Source organism: Stegodyphus dumicola, chromosome 5 (assembly GCF_044657685.1).
Source record: "Stegodyphus dumicola isolate Sdum_Otavi_A_Nest chromosome 5, ASM4465768v1".
Classification (NCBI taxonomy): Eukaryota; Metazoa; Arthropoda; class Arachnida; order Araneae; family Eresidae; genus Stegodyphus; species Stegodyphus dumicola.
The window spans coordinates 174,553,324-174,575,018 of record NC_140772.1 but is presented as its reverse complement, the minus strand read 5'-3'; the positions used below and the strand labels follow the sequence as shown (position 1 = coordinate 174,575,018).

General features: G+C 30.2%; 1 protein-coding gene across 2 annotated transcripts in view; it reads left to right on the top strand.

Moving 5' to 3' along the window:
- The window catches only part of LOC118191077 (insulin-like peptide receptor), a 586,597-nt gene that overhangs the window by 481,189 nt on the left and 83,713 nt on the right, over positions 1–21,695 (top strand). For both annotated transcript variants that reach the window (XM_085817406.1, XM_085817405.1), the window contains exons 14-18: positions 1,984–2,206; positions 4,129–4,216; positions 5,933–6,078; positions 8,020–8,188; positions 12,180–12,270. In XM_085817406.1, coding sequence (XP_085673532.1) covers positions 1,984–2,206; positions 4,129–4,216; positions 5,933–6,078; positions 8,020–8,188; positions 12,180–12,270 — 717 coding nt within the window. The remainder of the gene's footprint in view (positions 1–1,983; positions 2,207–4,128; positions 4,217–5,932; positions 6,079–8,019; positions 8,189–12,179; positions 12,271–21,695) is intronic.

The window sequence follows — 21,695 nt, the reverse complement described above, 5'->3', positions numbered from 1 at the left end:
TTAATGGAGGTTCTACTGTATTTTAACTATGCAATATTTGTAAATTTGACATCTCTTAATATGTGGAACACACTTACCAAAATGTAAAAAACATGATATATTCAAGTAATTATAACACAGTTGGAATTTCTCCAGTGAAGGAATGCATATAAATGTGATCTTATTTCACCACCTTGTTTCAACAAACACTAACAAATGTAGCTCTATTACATCAGTGTTTGAACATTTTATGGGTTTAAAAACAGTACTTTTTATCCAGAAATTAAATTATGTGTTAAGATGCATGAACTGATGCATGACATGTGCATGCTTGTCTACTATTAATTTGCCATTATACATTATTTCCAAATGTTCAACCTTGTAATACAGTTGTAATTTTATTTATCGATTATTAGCCCTTTTATTTTATTGTATTTTAATAATTTATGATCATTATATTGTTTTAATCATGATAATTGTAAGACATTTGTATATTTTAAGTTACTGCAGTGTTATTTTGAAAAGGAAATTTCCTATTTTTTTTTAATATTAATCAAAACTTCAGAATTGGAATGGTTTAAATATTCACTAAATTTCTGGGATTTGGGGCTGAATAGTAAAGTGAAGGAATCAAATATTATTCAATTTATATAATTTTTCTTGTTACTGAAGTGTGTATGCATTCAAATTATATAAATTATCTTGTTATTAGAGTAAGTATGCATTAAAATTATTATTTTTTATAGAACTGATTTAAGTAAATTTAACAGCTTCTTTCTAAAAAAAAAGTGGTATTTTCTGATTATCCACACCCCCCTCCTGACTGATACTGATTGTAAGTTAAGATGCGAAAGACAACAGCTATTTTTAAAAATGGCCCTGCAGTATAAATTACATAGCAATTACAAACAGCAACCAGTTAACGAAATTTTAAAAAAAATCAGAGTCATAATGAAACATTTATCTTTTTGTGTGTGTGTGTGGTTGTTGTTATTTTTTCCATATACACAGCAATTTGTTTTAGCTTCAGAAAATAACAGAAACTTTGCATCATGGCACAATTTGGTACTGCACACATCATCACTCTTTCTGTGTTCATTGTGATCCGTTTTTGCTTAAAAAAAATTAGAGAATGGGACAAATTTTGATCAATAAATTTCATAATTTATGAAGTACAAATTCATGGAATGTGAGTTTTTGCATTCTCTACTGTTATACAAAATTTATATTATTGAATGCAGTGCAATGTTTTCTTTTTCACCATCCTGCAAACTCCACAGTCCCATTATGATTCCTTCCATGAAATAAAAATGCAGCCAATGCTACAAAAGCAAACAGGTACTGGTTGAAACAAGGGTGGTACTGGTGTATCTAGGTATGTATATTAGGTATGGTCGGGTTTTGCAAATGCTAAGTTTCCACCCAAGTAGAATTTCGAGGGAGAGCACCCTAGGGTGCAGTTTGAGTGTCTCCTACCACCAATGTCTCAACAGGATGTCAGCTCTGCATATATTTTGAGTGCCCTCCTGCTGCATGAGCACTATATGCTTATATATGTTTACAAATGTCCATGCTTTCTCTGGGATTCAAACCCGGGCCCTTTGGTACTGCGTTCAGTGCCACTACCTCTATCCCATCTGGATGGCTACAAGAACGAACACTAACAACTGTCATCAGTGCAACAAAAACAAATGCCCACCAGCAGCCAAGTAATTAAATCAATGAACACTGGTAGTTTGACTTTGGTTCCTTGCTGCATGTTCACACATACTTGCATTGTCACTTAATTGCATTTTGATGACATCATTGGTTGCCTGTTTTGGTGCATAGCACATTGTCTCATGATATCATGAATACTCTTCAGTGGGATGCAGATAATCAGAATGTACCAAAAATCTATCACATGATCTCTATAATATTTTAGTATTCAGTTATGTGTGTCTTTATGTGAAATGTGATAAAATTTAAAGTTTATTTAAATTTTAAAATTAGACTTCATTTCAGCCCTTTCATGTTCAGAAGAAAGAGACAAATTTACTTTCAAGACTCAGCCAACATAAGTGCTCTAAATTCCACAGAGTTGAACCTAACTGCTTACAATACATCTAGTGAAATAGAAGAGGATGCATATTTAGATGGGAACTTAGTGCAGTTTAAGCGATATGTAAATCACAATACATTTCTAGTTATCTCCAATCTAAAGCATTTTGCAGAGTATACAATAAAAGTAAGTTTTACTGTAATTTTCATATACATGAATATAAAATTTTATCTGTCGGTAAATTTAGTATATTTTAGGATGAATTATATTTAATTAAATTTATTCCTGAATACTGTAAAGAGGTTTTAAAATGCTCATTTTTATTACATATTCAATAATACATTTTATATCTATGTAATAATATGCCTTAATATTTTTGTCATCTTTTGCCTGATCTATATGATGTTATCAGTTTGTTTAATATTAATACTTTTACATATTTTACTTCCTTGTTCTATTAAGGAACCATTCAAATGAATTGCTCTGTATTGAAATTTGAAAATTAAAGTTAGGCTAGAAAAATATTATTCTATAAATAGAAACTGAATTCATTTTCTCTATAGTTATTAATTGGAAATGTATCTGTATGTTTTTTCTCTTTCTTTTTGAGATTTCTGTACTAGTCATCTCGAAGTAGTGTAGATTTTAATAAATGAATATGTGAAAGAATGATAATTTGGGAAATTGTAACCAATTTTGTGTTGTTTATTATGTTTTTCTTTTTTCTTTTTTTTTTTTTTTTTAAATTATGTACAGGGTGTCCCGTAAATGTTGTGACAAACTTCTGGGGGAGGTAGGGCACATCATAAGGATTAAGAATTGCATAGAAACCCATGCCCAGAAACGTCACTGTACGCCATCAGGGATTGCCTCATTCGAGTGGTAGGCACCATACGAAGAGCATGGAACGCTATATGAATGTAACATTCCATGCTCTTAGAAAGCTACATTATACGAATGTAGAGCTTGCAGACATGCAGTTATTGTATGACATAGCTGAGGTTAATGAACGAACTGCTGCACGCATTTATCAAAAAATGTTTTCCCGACAAACATCAACCACACCACAGTTTGTTTGCACATTTGCATCAAAATTTATGCCACTACGGGTCATTAAGAAATGGCAGGACAAGTGAGTGCAGGTCACAATCAACTTGTTTGGCCTTTAGGAAAGAAAGTGTGTTGGATTTGGTGGAGAGTAATCCAAGGACCAGCATATGTGCCATTGCCTCTCAAATAAGAATGTCTTGTACCAGTGTCCAGAATGCCGAGTCCTTCCATGCCTTTTGTCTCCATAGGGTTCGGTTTGAACGTGTGCATTTCGCACAGTGGCTTCTGCAAGAAAGTGCCTGTGATGTTAATTTCCCAGCTCATGTTTTGTCCACTGATAATGCCACATTCAATAGGGATGGCATATTCAATCACCATAATCAGCATTTGTGGGCTCGAGAAAACCCCCACAGTGTGCGACACCAAGCGGCACAACAACGCTTCAAAGTTAATGTGTGGGTGCCTGCTTATTTTGGACTGGATTTTGTAGCCATTTGAACAGATCATTCTCGCATCGATGGATTGGGCATGGTGGACCAATTCTCTGGCCTCCACACTTACCAAATTTATCAAACCTTGATTTCTTTATGTTAGGGGCTATCAAAAGTGTCATGTATCAGAATCCTGTTGTGCCTGAAATGGATCTGGTGGCAAGATCCGCCTGCACAGCTACTGCAATCAAAGAAACTTCCGATGTGTTTGAACATGTCCGGCAATTAATGGTCTGTCGGTGTTAGGCATCTTTGGCATCTGATGGTGCAAGCTTCGAGCATTTGTTGTAACATTCAGGTTGTTGTACACCATTTGTATTCATGTCCGATAAGTGTTTCAAATTAATCACTCTCTTGTTTTCCTCTCCCATCTTCTACCTCTGCTACCACTTACCCCTGACATTTCCAGGCATGGATTTCCTATGCAATTCTTAATCCTTATGATGTGCCCTACCTCCCCCAGAAGTTTCTCGCAACATTTACAGGACACCCTGTATATAGCTATAATGTCATTTAGTAATGAATTTTCTGAGTGAAAATAGGAAATTATATAAGAGTTTGTTTTAGATAAGAGCTTGTCAAGACACCAGACCAAGGAAGACCATTGATAATTGTAGCACAAAAGCAATAACTAGTGTGCGTACACTTCATCTAGGTGAATATAACATACCTGTTTTTTCAGTTTTATAATTTACTTTTAGTTCTCTTTTACAGATGCTGTGCAGATTTAACACATTCGCTAAGCTGATATTATGTGTCCATTTAAACATGCATCTTCTCTGCATTTTTGCCCCTTTTCCCTGCCTATATCAACTATAAGATAACTTGGAACAAGATAAATAATAGGCACCCATTCTGCACATTTATGCAAAATTTTACACACGCAATGTATTATTTTTCCATTAGTCTTTTGCAGGTTGCTGAACAAGAATTTGAGTAGTCCATTCAGATTTCCCAAGATTAATAACATTTCTCAAGTGAATAAATTAGTAAAAAATGGTTTTGTGTTTTAAAAACTTAGTTACTGTTACCTATATTTTTGAGAAATAATTGATTCATTTCAGTAGCCAGGTGTATTACTTAATGCCTTCCTGTATGCTTCCTGCATGCATTTGCTATAGCAATACTTTATGATTTAGGTAAGACAATCAGTAAAGAGTTATCTTGTAGCTGGCAAGTGCAGTTTGCCACCTACAAGTATTCTCATAGATGGCAGTAAACATGTTAAGGACTGAAAATCTACTTAATCATTCATACTTAATGTACAGGTTATGAGATAACGCCTGTTCTATTTTTCTTCCAGTGTTTAAGAGTTTAAGAATATAAATGAAACGGAAAAAATGCAGATGAAAAAAATATGAATGATAAAGGCTGTAGGATTTTATAAAAGGAACAGTAGGGGAGACTCAATAGAAGCCCATAAAAGTAAAAATGAAATAATAAGGATAATTGTAGTGAGGCTCCAAATTTTGCCAAACAATGCAGTTGCAACGGCTCCAGAGCCGACCCTAAATATGTGTAAGTTTTACTGTTTAATTTCACTCTAAAGATATTTTATTATATATAATTTGCATTAAATGCAATTTCTAGCATTCCATATTTTTCTATTAATTATTATCTGAATATTTGTTTGTAAGTGCATAATTATTATTAAAAATTCATGTAATTGATTGCTCTCAAAACAGTAACTGTTGGCAACCCTTTGTAGGCAGTGCCCACTTGTAATGTGAATCTTGCAGGCCTGCTTCCACTGGCCATGCCCATAAATTTATCTATATTCACTAAATTCAGTTAATGTCCATGTATATATTTTCTGGTGTTGCTTAAAGAGCATGGATCATTTCCAGAAGTGAAATTGTCTTATTTGAGCACATTAAACATTGTTTTGTGAGTAGGGTTGGCTAAAATAATCCAGAAGAACTGAATTGAGGTCCTTTGTATGCATCATACTGCATATTTCAAATGTGAGTTGGGCTCATTCATGGTCTGTGAAGAATTATTGTTTATCATCTACTATTGCTGCTTAATGTATAATTTGATCATGCCTTATTAAAGTCATCACTAGATGAGCCTTTGTGGTTTTAATGTATAATTTGTTGCACAAATTGGATAATTAATGTTGACAGTTCTGGTGGCAGTAGCCACTTTAATAAGAAAATGTCTATAATTCATTAAACATGCTTAAAACTTGAAACTCCTGTTCTTCATTTTCCTAATGTACTCTATCAAATAATAATATAGTATGAAATTTATCTTTTAGTGTGTTTTTATTTGATCAGTTTATTATGTGTTTCGTATTATAAACATATGCATTTTCTTAAAAGTATTGTTCAGCTAACATCATTTGTTATCTTAATATCTCTTTTCTAAGCTGAGGCTGATGACATAAAAGCTGTTTATGTTACAACTGACAATTCTACCTCTTATTCTGGTTTTGTACGATGGGAAGAGCCAAAAGATCCAAATGGAGTTATTGTAACATATACTCTTGAATATAGGCGCTTGAATGGAGAAAGTGTAAGCAATTCTCTTTTTTTTTTTTTTTTTTTTTCATTTCTAAACTTTACTTCATTTTATTTTTGATGTTAATAAAGTAGTAATTTTTAAGAAATGCTTTAAAATGTTTTATGTATTTTTAGTTTTAATTTAGGTGTAAGATAAATTTTCTCAAATCTTGAGTCTATAAAATGGGAATAAAAGTCTTGAGTATTTTGAACTACTCAAATCCTTTGTAAAACAATAATAATGATAATAAACCATTTATTTAATCTTAAAATCTTTAATTAAAAGATTTTAAGATTAAATAAAAGGATTAATTAAAAGCAAGATGTTTTATGAAAAGCAAATTAAAAGTACAGTTTTTAAAAGTATATCTATTTTAGTAATGAGACAAAATTTAGTAAAATGAAGTTCATATTTAAAAATATTGAATATGAAATTCTTTTTTTTACAGTATAATTCAATAGATACTTGAGAAAGAGTTCAATTTTGTTATATTTTTTCAGAATCTAGTTATATCCAAATTTGTTAAAGGGAGTAGGTTGTTTAAAAAGTTAACATACATGAGCATGAAATGTGTATGCTGGATTCTTTCCAAAATAATTAAAATGTGTTATTTCGAGCTACAGCAAGGTGATTTGGGGTCATCCAAGTAATATTAGAGTGATCCAAGTCCTGTTATAAATTTCTTTAGCAATTAAAAATTGAAATCTGCTTAGCTTTGAGTTGCCAATTTATATAACTTGCAAACTGTTAAGTCTTTTGAAGTAAGATTTTGCTATGCAATTGACCCCTTTTTTTTATTTGAAGGGCTGTCTTTTTTTTTTTTTAATTTTATTTATTTCTTTAAAGTACCATGCTCTAATAATATCAAATGCTACCAGTGCTTAAAATTATATCTTTGAGAGAAAATAGCTATGAATCAATGGTGAAAAACAGTTCTGATAATTTCAAATGCTACAGTGCTTAAAATTATATCTTGAAGAAAGTAGTTATGAATCAGTGGTGAAAAACAATCTAATGGTGAAACAATGGTGAAAAACAGCTCTGATAATTTCTAATGCTACCAGTGCTTAAAATTAAAATAGCTATGAATCAGTGGTGAAAAACAATCTAATTATTCTCAAGTAGTATTTAAACATACTGTAATGTATAATTTAAAATATCAGAATAAACAAAAGGCAAAATATGGGAAACTTGAGCTTGCAGTTTTGAAGCTATAGTAGTTTTGATATTAGTTTTGAGTTTTACTGAATTTTAGCTTCAGGTACATTTTATTCCTGTATTTGTTTTTGAAGAAAACAAGCACTGAAGGTTCTAGTTCATATAGATATGTTTTGAAAAGGACTGAAAGAAAGATCCTAGGCTGGTATAAGTGTAAGCTTGGAATTGCTTAGAGCATAGGATCATACTTTTTTGTGTTTAGTAATAGGAACCTATTTGAGATCATATCCTGATGCATTACCCATTTTTTCTTTTCTATCTCAACTTCAACTGTGTTTATGCATTTTTCACAATAAAAAAGAACAAACAGTTTGCATATGCATTTGTAGCAATAAGAGCAACAAAAACCTGGCACATAAGGAGAGAAACTTGTTTAATACCATGAAAGAAGAATCTAGAAACCTATAAAACTTGCACAATTTTTTATCATTAGTTCAACTTTCTTGTAGTTTGTATAGATGCCATATGATCAGAGAGATAGACTAGTGCTTTAAAATTCTAAAATTTCACAACTAAGAGCTATTTAAGATGACATACTAAACCCATACTTTAAAATCGTTTTAGTCTCCTTGATACAATTACTAAACAACATCTTGGTGTTTTGGTACTCATAGGTGATATATGTACCACTGTTTGGTAAATACTGATTTTATTATTAAACTGTTTCAAGTACATAATTTAATATATAGTCATGTTATTTTTACTGTGATATAATAAATCATTTAACTCTTTTAGAAGAAGCCTAATCGCATTTGTGTCACTCGAACAAATTACCTGGAACGTAATGGTTATTTTCTGCCAGAGCTTGTTCCAGGAAATTACTCTCTGAGGGTCAGAGCAACATCCTTAGCTGGACATGGAAACTGGTCTGCTTACACTTACTTCTTCATTTCTAAGGTTACTGGTATGTATTTTTGTATCCAAGTATTGAATATAGAAATGTCAATTCACATGAATATTTATTTTGTTAATATAGTTCTGCATGAGAAAAAATCATATTTTTGCTCTTTTAAAAATGAAGTAAAAAAAATGTTTCTGTGAACCTCTACTTTACAAATTATGCATTTTTGCAATCATCTTTTCAATCTCAAAATGTCTGTGCATCCTTTTTAATGCTATTCCTATTTATGGATGTTTGATTTTCCATTTTTTACCCCTTGTTCATAAAAACATAAAATTAGGATTATTCTTTTTTTTAGCATTAGTGGATGCAGAATAACTTAATTCCTTTCAAAAAATCTGTACTAGTTTTAGTTATTGAAGATAAAATTTTAAGTATTGCTTAATTTTGATACTGAAATTTAAAATAAAAGGAGTCATATTTGCATAAAATATTATTTTGAAAATAACTGGTAAACTAAAACATTATACATACAGATTTTATCCTTCACTATTTGTTGTTAGTAGGATATTTAATAATGATAATAATAAAGATCACAATATTATAATAAGTAGGAAGACAGAATGATTTAAAGTATTGTAAACCAGTTGCATGTTTTTATAATGAGCTTATTGCATAAATATATTTTACAAGACAGATAAGTCATTAATTAATTACTATATTATTTAATGAGACAGAATGCAGAACTGAGATGAATAATAGATTTTGAATGCATTAAATGTGAATGAGTGCATTGATAATTAAAAAAAAAGAGTGAAAAGCATCACAATGATCTTTTTAAATATTCATCAATTTTCTAAGATTTTTAAAGACAAATTAAAATTATTTTTTATTTATTAACTTAAAAATATGTAATAATGAGCACATTGATTTAAATATATCAAATGATCAAGCAAAATGTAGGTTGCATGTTGCAGTTTCTGCATGCTTATAAATATTAAATAATGTACACTGCAAAAAAAAAAGTTCGATATCTCCCATGCTACTGGGTCAATTGATGAAATTCGAATTACGTTTTCCACGTCGCGAAAGTGCGACTTAGGATATGTATTAGACTTAGCTTTATTCTAACATAGGTATTTTGACATAAAATTGGACTTTGTCTGAAATAACGTACTGTTTTTTTTTTTTTTTTCCATATTTCGATTCTACAACTCAAATTATGCCTAGATATTAAATTTTGTAATTTTTCGTGAGAAATTTATGGAGCAATTTAAAAGTTTATGTTGTTGAATATTTTTCAGTTTGTGCCAAGAACAGTTTACTTGGCCAACTTCTTAATTTATAGCAACCTCTTTTCCTTTCCTTTTTTTTTCATTGTCCACAAGCGGAAAAAATGTCATCGTTCATACTTCAAATAGTTTTAACAAAGCGCGTAAACCACGTTTTCGTTATTATCGCTCATAATAAATATGCCAAATTTCAAAACGCACCAAAATGTAAATTCACGTATATCTTAGGAAACTCTGAATATAAAACTAATTTTTGCTGGTATGCTTTAGAAATGCATCTAATTTAAGATGATGGCAAAACTTTTATAGGTTATAATCCAAAAATGTTTTTGAAAATTTATTTAAAAATACAAATTTTTAAAATAAATCATAAAAAAAAAAGCCAAATTTTATTTGGAATGGACATAAATTTTGAAATATGAAAGAAAGAATCAAATAAGTTTAATAAAAAAGAGATATTAATAAATGTATATCGAATTCAATTAACATTAAGGAGCTAAAATTTTGAGAGCTAATTGTTTAAAAACTATTCATGCAATTTTTACACAACTTGGTAGTTTAGCTTAATTTGAGTTGTAGATTCGAAATATGGAAAAACATTGGCTTGTCATTTCAGGAAAAGTTCGATTTTGTGTCAAAATGCCTATATTAGAACAATGCTAAGTATAAATCTAATATATATCCTAAGTCGCGCTTTCGAGACATAAAAAACACAAGCTGAATTTTGTCAATCGGCCCAGTAGAATGGGAGCTATAGAACTGTTCCCCGCTTTTTTTGTGCAGTGTACATCCTAGAATATAATATGAAGAAATGCTTTTATTAATTATAAGAACAGTGCAATAAAATTATACCTGAAATTAATTAGTTTGATGCATCATAAATTAAATGCTATAAAAATAAAGTAGATTTAAATTATTAAGTGCATGTAATTCTTTTAAATCAGTTTGTTGAACAGTCAAAAATTAATTGAATTTGAATTATAAACTAAAAATCTTTTTTTTTATTTTATTTTATTTTATTGAAAGCAGTATTGTAATAATTTTAAGAGCTGCTTATTTCCAAGACAACATGAAAGGTAAATTAAATATTTAATTATTTTGTGCTGTGGCAATTTTCTCAAGTTGTGCGTTTGACAAACACATGATTGGTAGTGCAATGTAATTATCTCGACATTTTTGCAAAGTCTTCTCTTAAAGATATTTTTTCTCTTAAAGATTCTGTGGCATGCTTATTTTAAAGCTAGGCATAATTTTATTTAGTTGCAAAAAATTTTTAATTCAGATGCATTGCAAGGTAATTAGGATGTATATATGGTTAAATATGTATTATTTTTATTTTCTGTGTGTGTAAAAGTAGAGGAATCATGAATCAAAATAAAATTATAATAAATTGCAAATTCTGACTGAAGTTCTGAGTTTTAACTTTATCATCGTAATGTTTGTGTGCATGCTGAAAGGAATATTTAGCCACTAGTTTCTAGAAAACTAGGAAATAGTTTTCTAGAAATGTATGGTATGTAGCACCATATAGTCATGAATCTTTAACTTATGATTGAAATCAGTAGATATTTAGCTGAAATCAATAGACCGACTGAAATTTCATTATTTATGTCATTAATGTGAAAATTATATATATAGAGAGAGATAATGTGTGTGTATTTGTATTATTTAGAGCTACATAATTTAAAATCTTAAATTTACTGTATTTACATGAATAAACTATGATTTTATTGCTTTTCTTTCTTTTTGAGGCACATGTTTACTAACTGTGTTGTAAATGTACAGTGGAATCTTGAGATACAGTTTAATTCATTCCAGAGCTCATATAGCGAATTTCTCGTATCTAGAAACAAACTTCCCCATTGAAAATAATGGAAATCTTATTAATCTATTCCACTCTGCCAAAAATATCAACATAAAAATCCGCTTTTCTAATAAGTAAGATTGGTAAATGATATAACCTTAATTTACCTTTTATGATAACTTCCGACACCAACCTTTTAACTGCTTGCTGTTAATCCACTCCAACAACAGCTTCCCAACATCTTCTAGGAGTTTTGGATGGTGCTTGGAAGTAACGGTAACTCCTTTGGCTACATCAAGTTTCTTAATTTCTTCCTGCTTCTTCAAAATAGTTCAAATCGTCCATGTTGAAATGCCGTAAGTCTTCACCAAGTCCGTCACTCTTACACCACGCTTGTTTATTTATGATTTCTTTCTTAATTTCAATGGCCATGACTTTCTTATTTTTCTTTGCAGCACTATCTGAGACAACAGTCTTCTTGGGAAGCTTCGTAAAATAATTATTTGTATGTTAAATATAATAAACAATTGACGCACAAACACGTAGATCAAAGAACACTGAGTGATTTAACAAGGGGATTCCCTGAGTCGAACTGGATCAGGAAATGATACCATGCATACTAACAGCCTGGCTCATTGCTCGTTACTTGACTCAATGCTTATAATTTAGAGACAAATACTTTCCTCATATCTTTTAGCTCATATTTTCCTCATATAGAGAGGTTTCGTATCTTGAGGTTCCACTGTAGTTAACTTTCTATGTTATTTTAACAGTACTCGCCTGAGGTAAATAAGTAGAGTCATATAAAGGTTAGATTATATATTTAGTTCTCAGATTCTAGTTGTTATTGTTAATTTCCTAAGTTGCAAATTTGAGAAATACATGGTTATTTGGTGTGTAATTTTTTTTTTTTTGGTAATGACTATTTTAATTAAAATATTGATTTTATGTATTTTAGATGATTTCACATTGGAAGTTGTCATTGTTCTTGCTGTTGTGATATTGGTTTCAGTGATGTTTGGAACGTTGTATGGTGTATATAAATGGAAGTAGGTACTTGTCTGTTACAATTCCTCTTTTATAGCAAAACTGTAGTATTCCATGTACACCAAGTAAATGAAAAATTGGGACAGTTGTATATCTCCCTTTCAGTAAATATTCAAAATTCAACTTGCGTTTTTCATGCCTTGAAAATGCAGCTTAAGATATATATTAGATTGCAAAATCAAATATTTTCTGAAATGACATGTTTTTCCCATATTTCGATTATATGATTTTAATTATGCTTAAATACAAAATTTTGTGAATTTTGGTGAAAAATTCAAGCACAGACACAGACACACACTTGGCACAGTTTTTTATTTTGTGCCAAGAATAATTGATATGGCGAACTTCTCAATTTATGGCAACTTATTCCACATTCCCTTTTATTTTAGATGCGTGGAAAGCATCTAATTTCTTGGGAGTATTTTTTTAATAGTATATCTTTTAAGCACAGTTGTTGTGTTTAGATGTTTTTCTTTTTAGAATTTCATTTGAATTGTTTGAATTGCATGGTTGAATTATATTTCTTCAAATAATTATTTTAAAATTTTCTATTTATTCATTCACGCTGTACACTTTAAGTATATTTATTTATACAAATGCTTTCAGAATATTTTCTTTTAAGCTTAACTGCATTTTTTCTAAAGAATACTTTGTGACACAGTATCTTCTACCATGTGTTTGAAAACTGCATGATTAAAACAGGACATACAATAAAGAACAGAGTCTTATATTTACCTATTAAGGATTTAGTTTTAGTTTATGAACAGACAAAACTGCTTTTATTCATTTTATTCAAGTATTGGTATTTATCAACGATTTCTATGCTTCATATGTTTAATTTACAAAGCTCATTTTTTAAAAAAAGTCTCATTTTAAATAGATGTGTGCATATTTTTTTAGTTTGTGAAAGGAAGGGGATGATCGTCTAATAATAGTAAAAAGTGTGCATATGGAAGAAAGACTGAGAACCACTGATTTAGGAGAAGATGCATATATTGTTTACACAGTTTTTCATTGCTTTACACAGTGCTTTATCATCATGCCATTGCATTTTATCATCTTACTTCAAGTTTGTTAAAGTATTATCTAATTTTAAAATAAGTTAAAATATTTCATTCTTTTTAATCACAAGAATCAAATAGTATAACATAAAAAGCTAAATTTTGTGCAAAATATTATTTTTTAATATGTTATTTATTTTCTTGAAAAATTCTCCAGATATATATGCAGCCATCCTGATGTTTTTACTCTGTATAATACAAACATAAACAATTTTGATACATATTCATTTTGTAACATTGTTATGAGCAGAGGTATCATCTTCTGTTTCATCACTATTTGCTCAGCATAAAATAATGAAGCAATTTTGACCATGATACTGAAGGTCTTCAGAGGCCAGGCATTTTGAAGATAGGGGATGGAAAAAAAAGATTCGTTTCATCAACAATGGAGCATTTTTAGTTGACAATTTTGATTTAGTATATGGATAATATACTTCTTTGGATAAATTATTGAATATTCAACAAATTTGGCTGAATTATTTTTAGATTCCTGTTTATAATATGATATAGCATTCAGCGATATAATTTAAATTTGTGCAGTGAAAAAATAGTTGTTTTTCGTGTTCACCTGTATTAATTTCTTATACATTTTTGATGAACATAGGCTTATTCATTGTATTAATACATTTCACTGAATGAAGAATTTAAGCAAAATATGATTTGAATATCCAGATGTTTCACCTCAAACAAGCAACTTCAAAACAAATTTTCCACTAACTGTTGGTCTTTCTAATTTCCTTCTTTCAGAAATATTTGTTTTCAATATTAACACAAGAATATTAGATTTTTTTCAACAGTTACATTTTCACAAATTTTTGTATTCTGGTTTTTATTTCAGTCTTTTAGGAAGATTGCTTTTCATTTTCTAGATATTTTAGTTGCTAATTAAATTTTAAGTAAAACTCGGTGTACAAATTGTTGAGTTAAAAACCTGTTTGCCAAATGATACAGGCATCTCCCAAACCCACTGAAAAAAATATTTCCCAAACTTTTCTGCTGAACAAAATCCATCTTTATTGTATATCAGCTAGTGATCCAATCTTAAAATTAAGTACAAATAATCTAAACCATACATTGTCGAGATTTTGTAAGATTAATTATTTCCATATTAAAGAATATATTTTAAAAACTATTTGTAATAGTATTAGGAAAAACTAGATATTTGAAGCACTTTTTGTTATATTCATATTAATATTACTTGTTCAATAAATAAGTGACATTACTACAGGATCATATAGCATATTGTTTATTACAAATCAATATCAACTTGTGATCACTTCACTTCAGTTCAACCAGCAACTAGTGTGTTGCCACATATATGTAACATCTACTCTCTTTTGGGAATCATAAGAATCACTGCATTACATAATTATATTTGGATGGTCGATATACATTACGATGACTTCTTGTTTTATATGCATAATCATGATTAATACTATTACTATTATCTCGATAGTCAGGACCAATATGTATTTTTGGATGTTCACTACTTAAATTTTCCTCATTCTCATTGCATAGATCATAATAGTCTAATGTCACTAAATTCTTCTGATTTTTAGTTTTTCTTCAGTGGAATTTATTCCGTCTAATTACCCTATTATCTTTTGTTCTAATCCAATATGATCTAGTACTTAAATGCTTTTTTAAAACTATAGCAGGCTTCCATTTATTTTCCCGTCTCAACATTACTTTTCCCCAGGAATAAATTTAGGTCTTTCCCTTGCATGCTTATCATAATAGATTTTAGCCTGTTTCTGCTTATTCCTCATCTTTTTTCTATATTGATCTTTTACAGTTGGCTTCAGTTCTGTTTGTGTGATTGGTAACTTTGTTCTTAAATTCTTACTTAATAGCATTTATTTGACTTGGTGATAAATTTATACCTGAAATTGGAGTATTTCTATATTTCAGTAAAGCTTCATTTAAATTCTGCAATTCTGCTTTTCGAAATAAATGCTTAGCTATACCTACCAACTTTTTTTGCAAATCCATTTGATTTAGGATATCGAGGACTGCTAATGATTAATTCAAATCCCCAATCCCTTGTGAAACTCTTCATTTTCCAACTACTAAATGGTACATTATCTCAAATTAAAGTTTTGGGTATTCAATGTGTTGCAAATATTGATTTCAATTTACTGGTAACTTCCACTACACTTTTATGTTTTAGAGGAATTATTCTAACCATTTAGTTAAGTAACAGCCTATTACTAGATAACTTTTCCTTGCATACTCACAGATATCAGTATCAACCTTTTTATAAGGTAAACTGGGAATTTTATGACAAACAAGAGGTTCTTTTACTGTTTGAGGCCTGGACCTATCACAAATTAGGCATTTAGAAATCAAATTCTCAATGTCACTGTTGATTCCTGGCTAAAATAGTACTTGCTGAGCCCTAGCTTTTGATTTTTTAACCCCACAGTGAGCTTCATGCAGTAATGTTAACATACACTTCCTTGATGCAACAGGTACTACAATTTGATTATTAAAAAAACTAAATCTTGTTCAACACTTAACTCATTTTAAAATTTAAAATAAGATCGTGCTTCTTTAGGAACTTTATCAACACTCAAAGGCCATTCCTTTTGCCAGTATTCTTTCACTAACATTTACCCTTCATCTTCTAATCTAGCTTTCTGAAATTCCCTTTTCTTACTCTCAGACATCTGAAGTTGTTTTGTTAGTGTGTGAACAGTCTGTGTAATATCCATGTTTTCATGTGTGTGTGTTTCAATAAAGGAACGTAACAGTAAATCTGCAATATACATATATTTCCTAGGCAAATATTTAAGTTTTAAGTTATATTTTAAGAGCTTAATATTTATCCTTTGCAATCTATTTGGCAACACATAAGCAATATTTTTGTTCATAATTGAAACTAATGGTTTATGATCAGTAAGCACTTCTACCTCTCTAACATAAATGTAATAGTGAAATTTATTAACAGCAAATAAAATACAAAGAAATTCTTTCTCAATCTGAGCATAGTTTTTTTCTGCATTATTCAAACTCCTAGACAAAAAAGAAATTGGTTGCCCATTCTGCAATAAGCAGCAACCTAACCCATCTTTAGAACTATCTGCCTGTATAGTGATAGGTTTACTGCTATCAAATATTCCTATACAGGAGCATTGGAAATTATTATTTTTTTTTAAATTCCCTGAATGCTTTGGAATGTAGCTGTAACCACTGCCATTCTACTTTGTTTTTCAAAAGTTCCCTTAATATGGCTGTTTTCTCTGAAAAATGAGATACAAATTTCCTCAAATAATTACATATTCCCAAAACAGGCTGTAATTCATTCTTATTCTGAGGTTCATGTAACTCAGTAATGGCTTTAATTTGATCAGGATCAGGTCGTATGCCTGATACTTTAAATAAATGACCTAAATATTTAACCTCACTTACCCTGTATTGAAGTTTTTGCTTGTTAAATTTAATATTGAGTTTTTTTAGCTCTGTTGATGACCTCTGTTAAAATTTTATCATGTTCTTGTATGGAGCTAGTAGCAATGAGGTTGTCATCAAAATAGATCAATACTCCTGGTATATTACCAAAATTTTCAAGATTGCTTTTCTGAAAAATTTCAGGTGCACAGGAAATACCCATTGGAAGCCTTAAGAATTTATATCATCCAAATGGTGTGCTAAAAGTACAAAGATCATACTATTCACATCTAGCGTTATTTGGAAAAAAAAAAAAAAAAAAAAAAAAAAAAAAAAAAAAAACCATCCTTTAAGTCCAAAACAGAGTAAACTGATTTATTACAGAGCTTTGGTAAAATCTTCTCAATTATTGGAATCAGCACATGTTCTCTTTTTATAGCTTTGTTAAGATCTTTAGGATCAAGGCATATTCTTAAGAATCCATTAGCTTTTTCAGTTATTGCTAGATAGCTAACCCAGTTCAAAGGTTGATCAACTTTTGCAATAATGCCCTGTCTCTCTAATTCGTTTAATTTTAATTCAAGTTTAGGTTTTAAACTAAGTGGTACTCTATGTGGTGGTCTCACTACAGTAGCTATCTGATCATCTACTATGATTTTACACAATCCATTAAATTTTCCTGCACCTTCAAACACTTCTGAATTATTAATAATAAATTGATCTTTAGATGGAGGTATAACAATTGTATACTGATCCAACTTACCTTTATTTGATATTCCAACCTTATTTATAAGCTGAATCAAATTAAGTTTAACACATGCATTAAGTCCTAATAATGAACATATATGCTTGCTAGAAACGATTAAAAACTCTAGAGGATGATCCTCACCACCTGAGGAACATTGTAACATTAACGCCCATCAGGTTTATCCTTGGACCCCCCCCAATGCTTCTAATACAACATTACACTTTTTTACAATAAGATTAAAGTTCTTAGCACTCAGTGTTTCATAAATTTTCAGAGGCAAAACATTCACTTCAGACCCAGTGTCCAACTTAAAAGTCATACTTGTCCCTTCAACAATTATAGTTTTAGTCCACTCTTTTGTAGACGATGTTAAGCATACACTTTTAGTTTTTTTCAACGTTTATGGAATTCAAGAAGAATTCATCATCAGATTCACTATATCCATCTGCATTATCATGCTGAGAAACATTTTGGACATGTTTCAGTCTGCACATAGTCGAAAAGGTGATTAAGTTTACCACAATTAACCCATTAACTGCCAAACTACAAGGAATGTTTCTTTTCTCATGAAAATAATAACAAATATTAAATTAAGCATTTATAACATAAATGTACATTGAAAATAAAAAAAAAATGCTCTACCTGTGGAAAAAGCGAGTGTTACGTTCGCGCAACGTCAGCGGAATAAGGCTACATATGTTTAGTGAGTAGGATTGTACTCGTGTGATGTTTCTTTTGAGTGGAGCGCAGGATTACGTTTTAGCTGTAGAACATTTTATAAATCTGCAAATCACTTTACTTGTAATTGATTTAATATTAAAATATACATTGTATTTCTTTTACAAATACAGATTATTTCGATTGAAAGATTCAAGCATGAAAAGCTTCATTACAATCATGATGTAAAGCTACATTACATACTTTGCATCTATAAACAGTCTGGCTATGGTACTCTTTACAACAAAGTCTTTTGTTATCAAAGGACTTTACGATAAAATGTCTACCATCTCCATGCAATGGTTTTTGAATGCTGAATTTACTAGGACTTCCTGCTGATCTATTTCTGGCTCAATAGGAGTTTGCAAAAGGAATAATGCATTCTTGCGTCTGAAATCTATAAGAGACTTTATATTTCCAATAGTAAAAAGTGGTGATATTTAGTAAGTTTAGATGCAGTCTCACCTCATATAATATATCAGTATTGTCAATTTGACTATTGTCAAATGCAAATTCTGCTTCATATTCCTGTACTGCAAACGTGATATCGATTCTCGTACAACAGGAACAGAAATGTCCTTACCAAAAGACCAATACATTTTTCTTGAGGTAAGCAATAATATCCTGTAAGCAATAATATTCCAATAAATCTTCTGATATAGGCTTCAGATGCAATAAATTCTGGGCCTCTTTTTTTTTTTTTTTTTTTTTTTGTTGTTGCTGCTGAGCATATATATTTGTCAGTTGAACGAGAAAAGAGTAAATGTCTAAACCAAAGCAAAAATCTGTGCACTAGTTTTACCTTGTATTTTGTCCTTTATAATTTCTTCTATCTCTTTCTTCATGTTCTTCCTGAGACATAACTAACAGTTCCTTTTTTATCCACTTCAAGATTTCAGTCTTCTGCTTTTTAAACTTTTTAGTATGACTATAACTGCTTTTAGAAGGCTGAAACTTACTGCTTACGTGAATTTCAACTTCCCCAGCAGTATCATTTGGTAAAATATCAGTAGCATTATTTAAAACATTGCCATTCCTTTCTTCTTCATTACTAGCTTCTGCAATTTCTGGGGGAACAACAACAATATCAGTTTCATTCTGGTCATTATTAACATTATCATCATCTGTTTCTTCATCAAAAAATCTTTGAAGGGCTTCTTCTAATGTAAGATACCTCGTTCTAAGCATTTTTAAACAACCAGAACATTGAAAGGAATGAGTGAAAAAAGAGATTGACTACCTGTTTCCTGCTGACGTTGCGTCGGCGCAACACCTGTTTTCCCTTCCTTCCCAACACAAATATAAACATCTGATTGATGTAATGTTCTGATAAATGGTGACCTTGACTAAAAATGGATCACTCATAAAGACTGCGATTCTTTCGTTAAATATTTTCAGCAAAAATACCCAGTCGAAAATTTTACTTAAAGTATGAGATTAATTATTATAAACAAAATGATTGTTGAAGGCAAATATTTTTTTACAGAAATAATCTTCATAATATTCCCTACACAAAATCATCTACTGGTATAAAATATCTTAGGTAGTTATATTTATATACGCATTTATTTTGACCGTTGCATCAATGCAATACGAGTGGCTAATGGGTTAAAGCATTTTCTTCCATATGCCATACACTGTCCATTAACGTGATGTCTGTTGCAATTTTTACACAAAAATGTCTCAGTATTTGAAGCGTCATCATGCCATCCTCTGTGCTTCCTCACTGCTACGGCTGCAGTGGCTTCTTCTGCCTGATGTTGCTTCACTTTCCCTCTAGTTACGCTGTCAACACTGTATTCTCTTAACATTTGAGCATGAGCTTTGCTCAATTCAGCAGCTTTCCCTAAATTAATTGCTTTCTCCAAACTCGGATTATTTTCTCTCAACTTCCTCTCCTGTAAACTAGTATCTGATACTCCGAGGACAATGCGATCACGTATGACAGAGTCATCTGCTCACCAAATTCGCAAGATTTTAGCCGTTTTTCAGGTCAGTCACAAAACAATCAAAAAGTTCCCTGTCTTCTTGTTTTCTCTTATTGAATAAAATTCTCTCTTATTGAATAATATTCATATTAATATTACTTGTTCAATAAATAAGTGACATTACTACAGGATCACATAGCATATTGTTTATTACAAATCAACATCAACTGGTGATCACTTCACGTCAGTTCAACCAGCAACTAGTGTGTTGCTACATATTTGTAACACTTTTTGTAAGAGAATTAATGTAAAAATTTGAATTTCATATGTTTTTACTAAAAAATGAGATGTAACCAAATTTATCAAACTCTTAAAGTTTAGTATATTTTGTTAAAGACTTCATTTGAAACTATGTACTACCAAAAGCATATTCTGCATAAAATTTTTGCTTTTATGGTAAAAACTCCAAATAGAGTCAAGTTTCAATAAACCAAAATTAAAGGAACGCACCACTTAAAAAATAAATATTAAAAGTTCAACTTTGAATAAGTATCAGTTTAAATGCTATGTTTCGATATTCAATGTGTTTTAAAACATTTCATTGAAAATTTTAACTTACTGAAGTTCAAGTAATCAAAGTTTTAGTGCATATTCACAGTAAGACCATTAAGTAATCAGACTGTTTTTAAAGAAATAGAAACATTGTAGAGCTTGCATTGATGCAACTTTGCTTAATGCACATGTGACAGATATTTAAAGAAGCCTTGTAGCGTTGTGTTTTTAGCATGTCTCTATGTTGCATTCCTTTTATTTTTTCCAACTTTAGTTTTGCGGAAGCAAAAATATTTGCAAAAAGACTAATCTGGAGAACTTGAAGAATGATTGCCTATACAAACTTATTTTTGAGCAGAAGTAGCTCTACAAAGTGGTTATTGACCAGCGGGAAAATACATTATCATGCAATGCAGCGCTTTCAGAGTAAAAGTTGTGGACTGAATAACATGAGATTTAAAATCATCTGCTTTATTCTCAGCTATTAAGTCAGCTACTCAGCCAAATGTTTAAATGTTTTGAAACCTTACACTGCAAAATAAACCTAATATTACTAATCAAAACATCTAATTCCCATTTAATTATTCCAAAATACAGGGAAATTATTGTCTTAGATTCCAAGAACGCTAAAGGAATATAATAATAACAAATGTAACTGAACATTTGGTATGATAGTATCGGCTGAAGCATTTGGCATTGTGGCTTGTAGTTTACAAAATAATGTGTTAACAAAACTCAAACTTTGCTTTTTGTTCCTGAGAATGTAATGATATTTTAAATATTTAGTAAATTGAATAGTAAACTTGAGACTATTAATTTTTGTAATCGTATTTTGGAGTACTATTAATAATCGCAATTTAATGTTATGAGTTCTACATGTAACATTTTGAGATAGCAATAGTAATTTGGTATTTATTTTAAATTTTATTTTAATTATACAATAAAGCTCTTAAATTAATTATGTAATAAAGCAAGTTTATTCCACTTATCATTGCGTGATATAATTTCAGTTCATAAAATACTAAGATTTT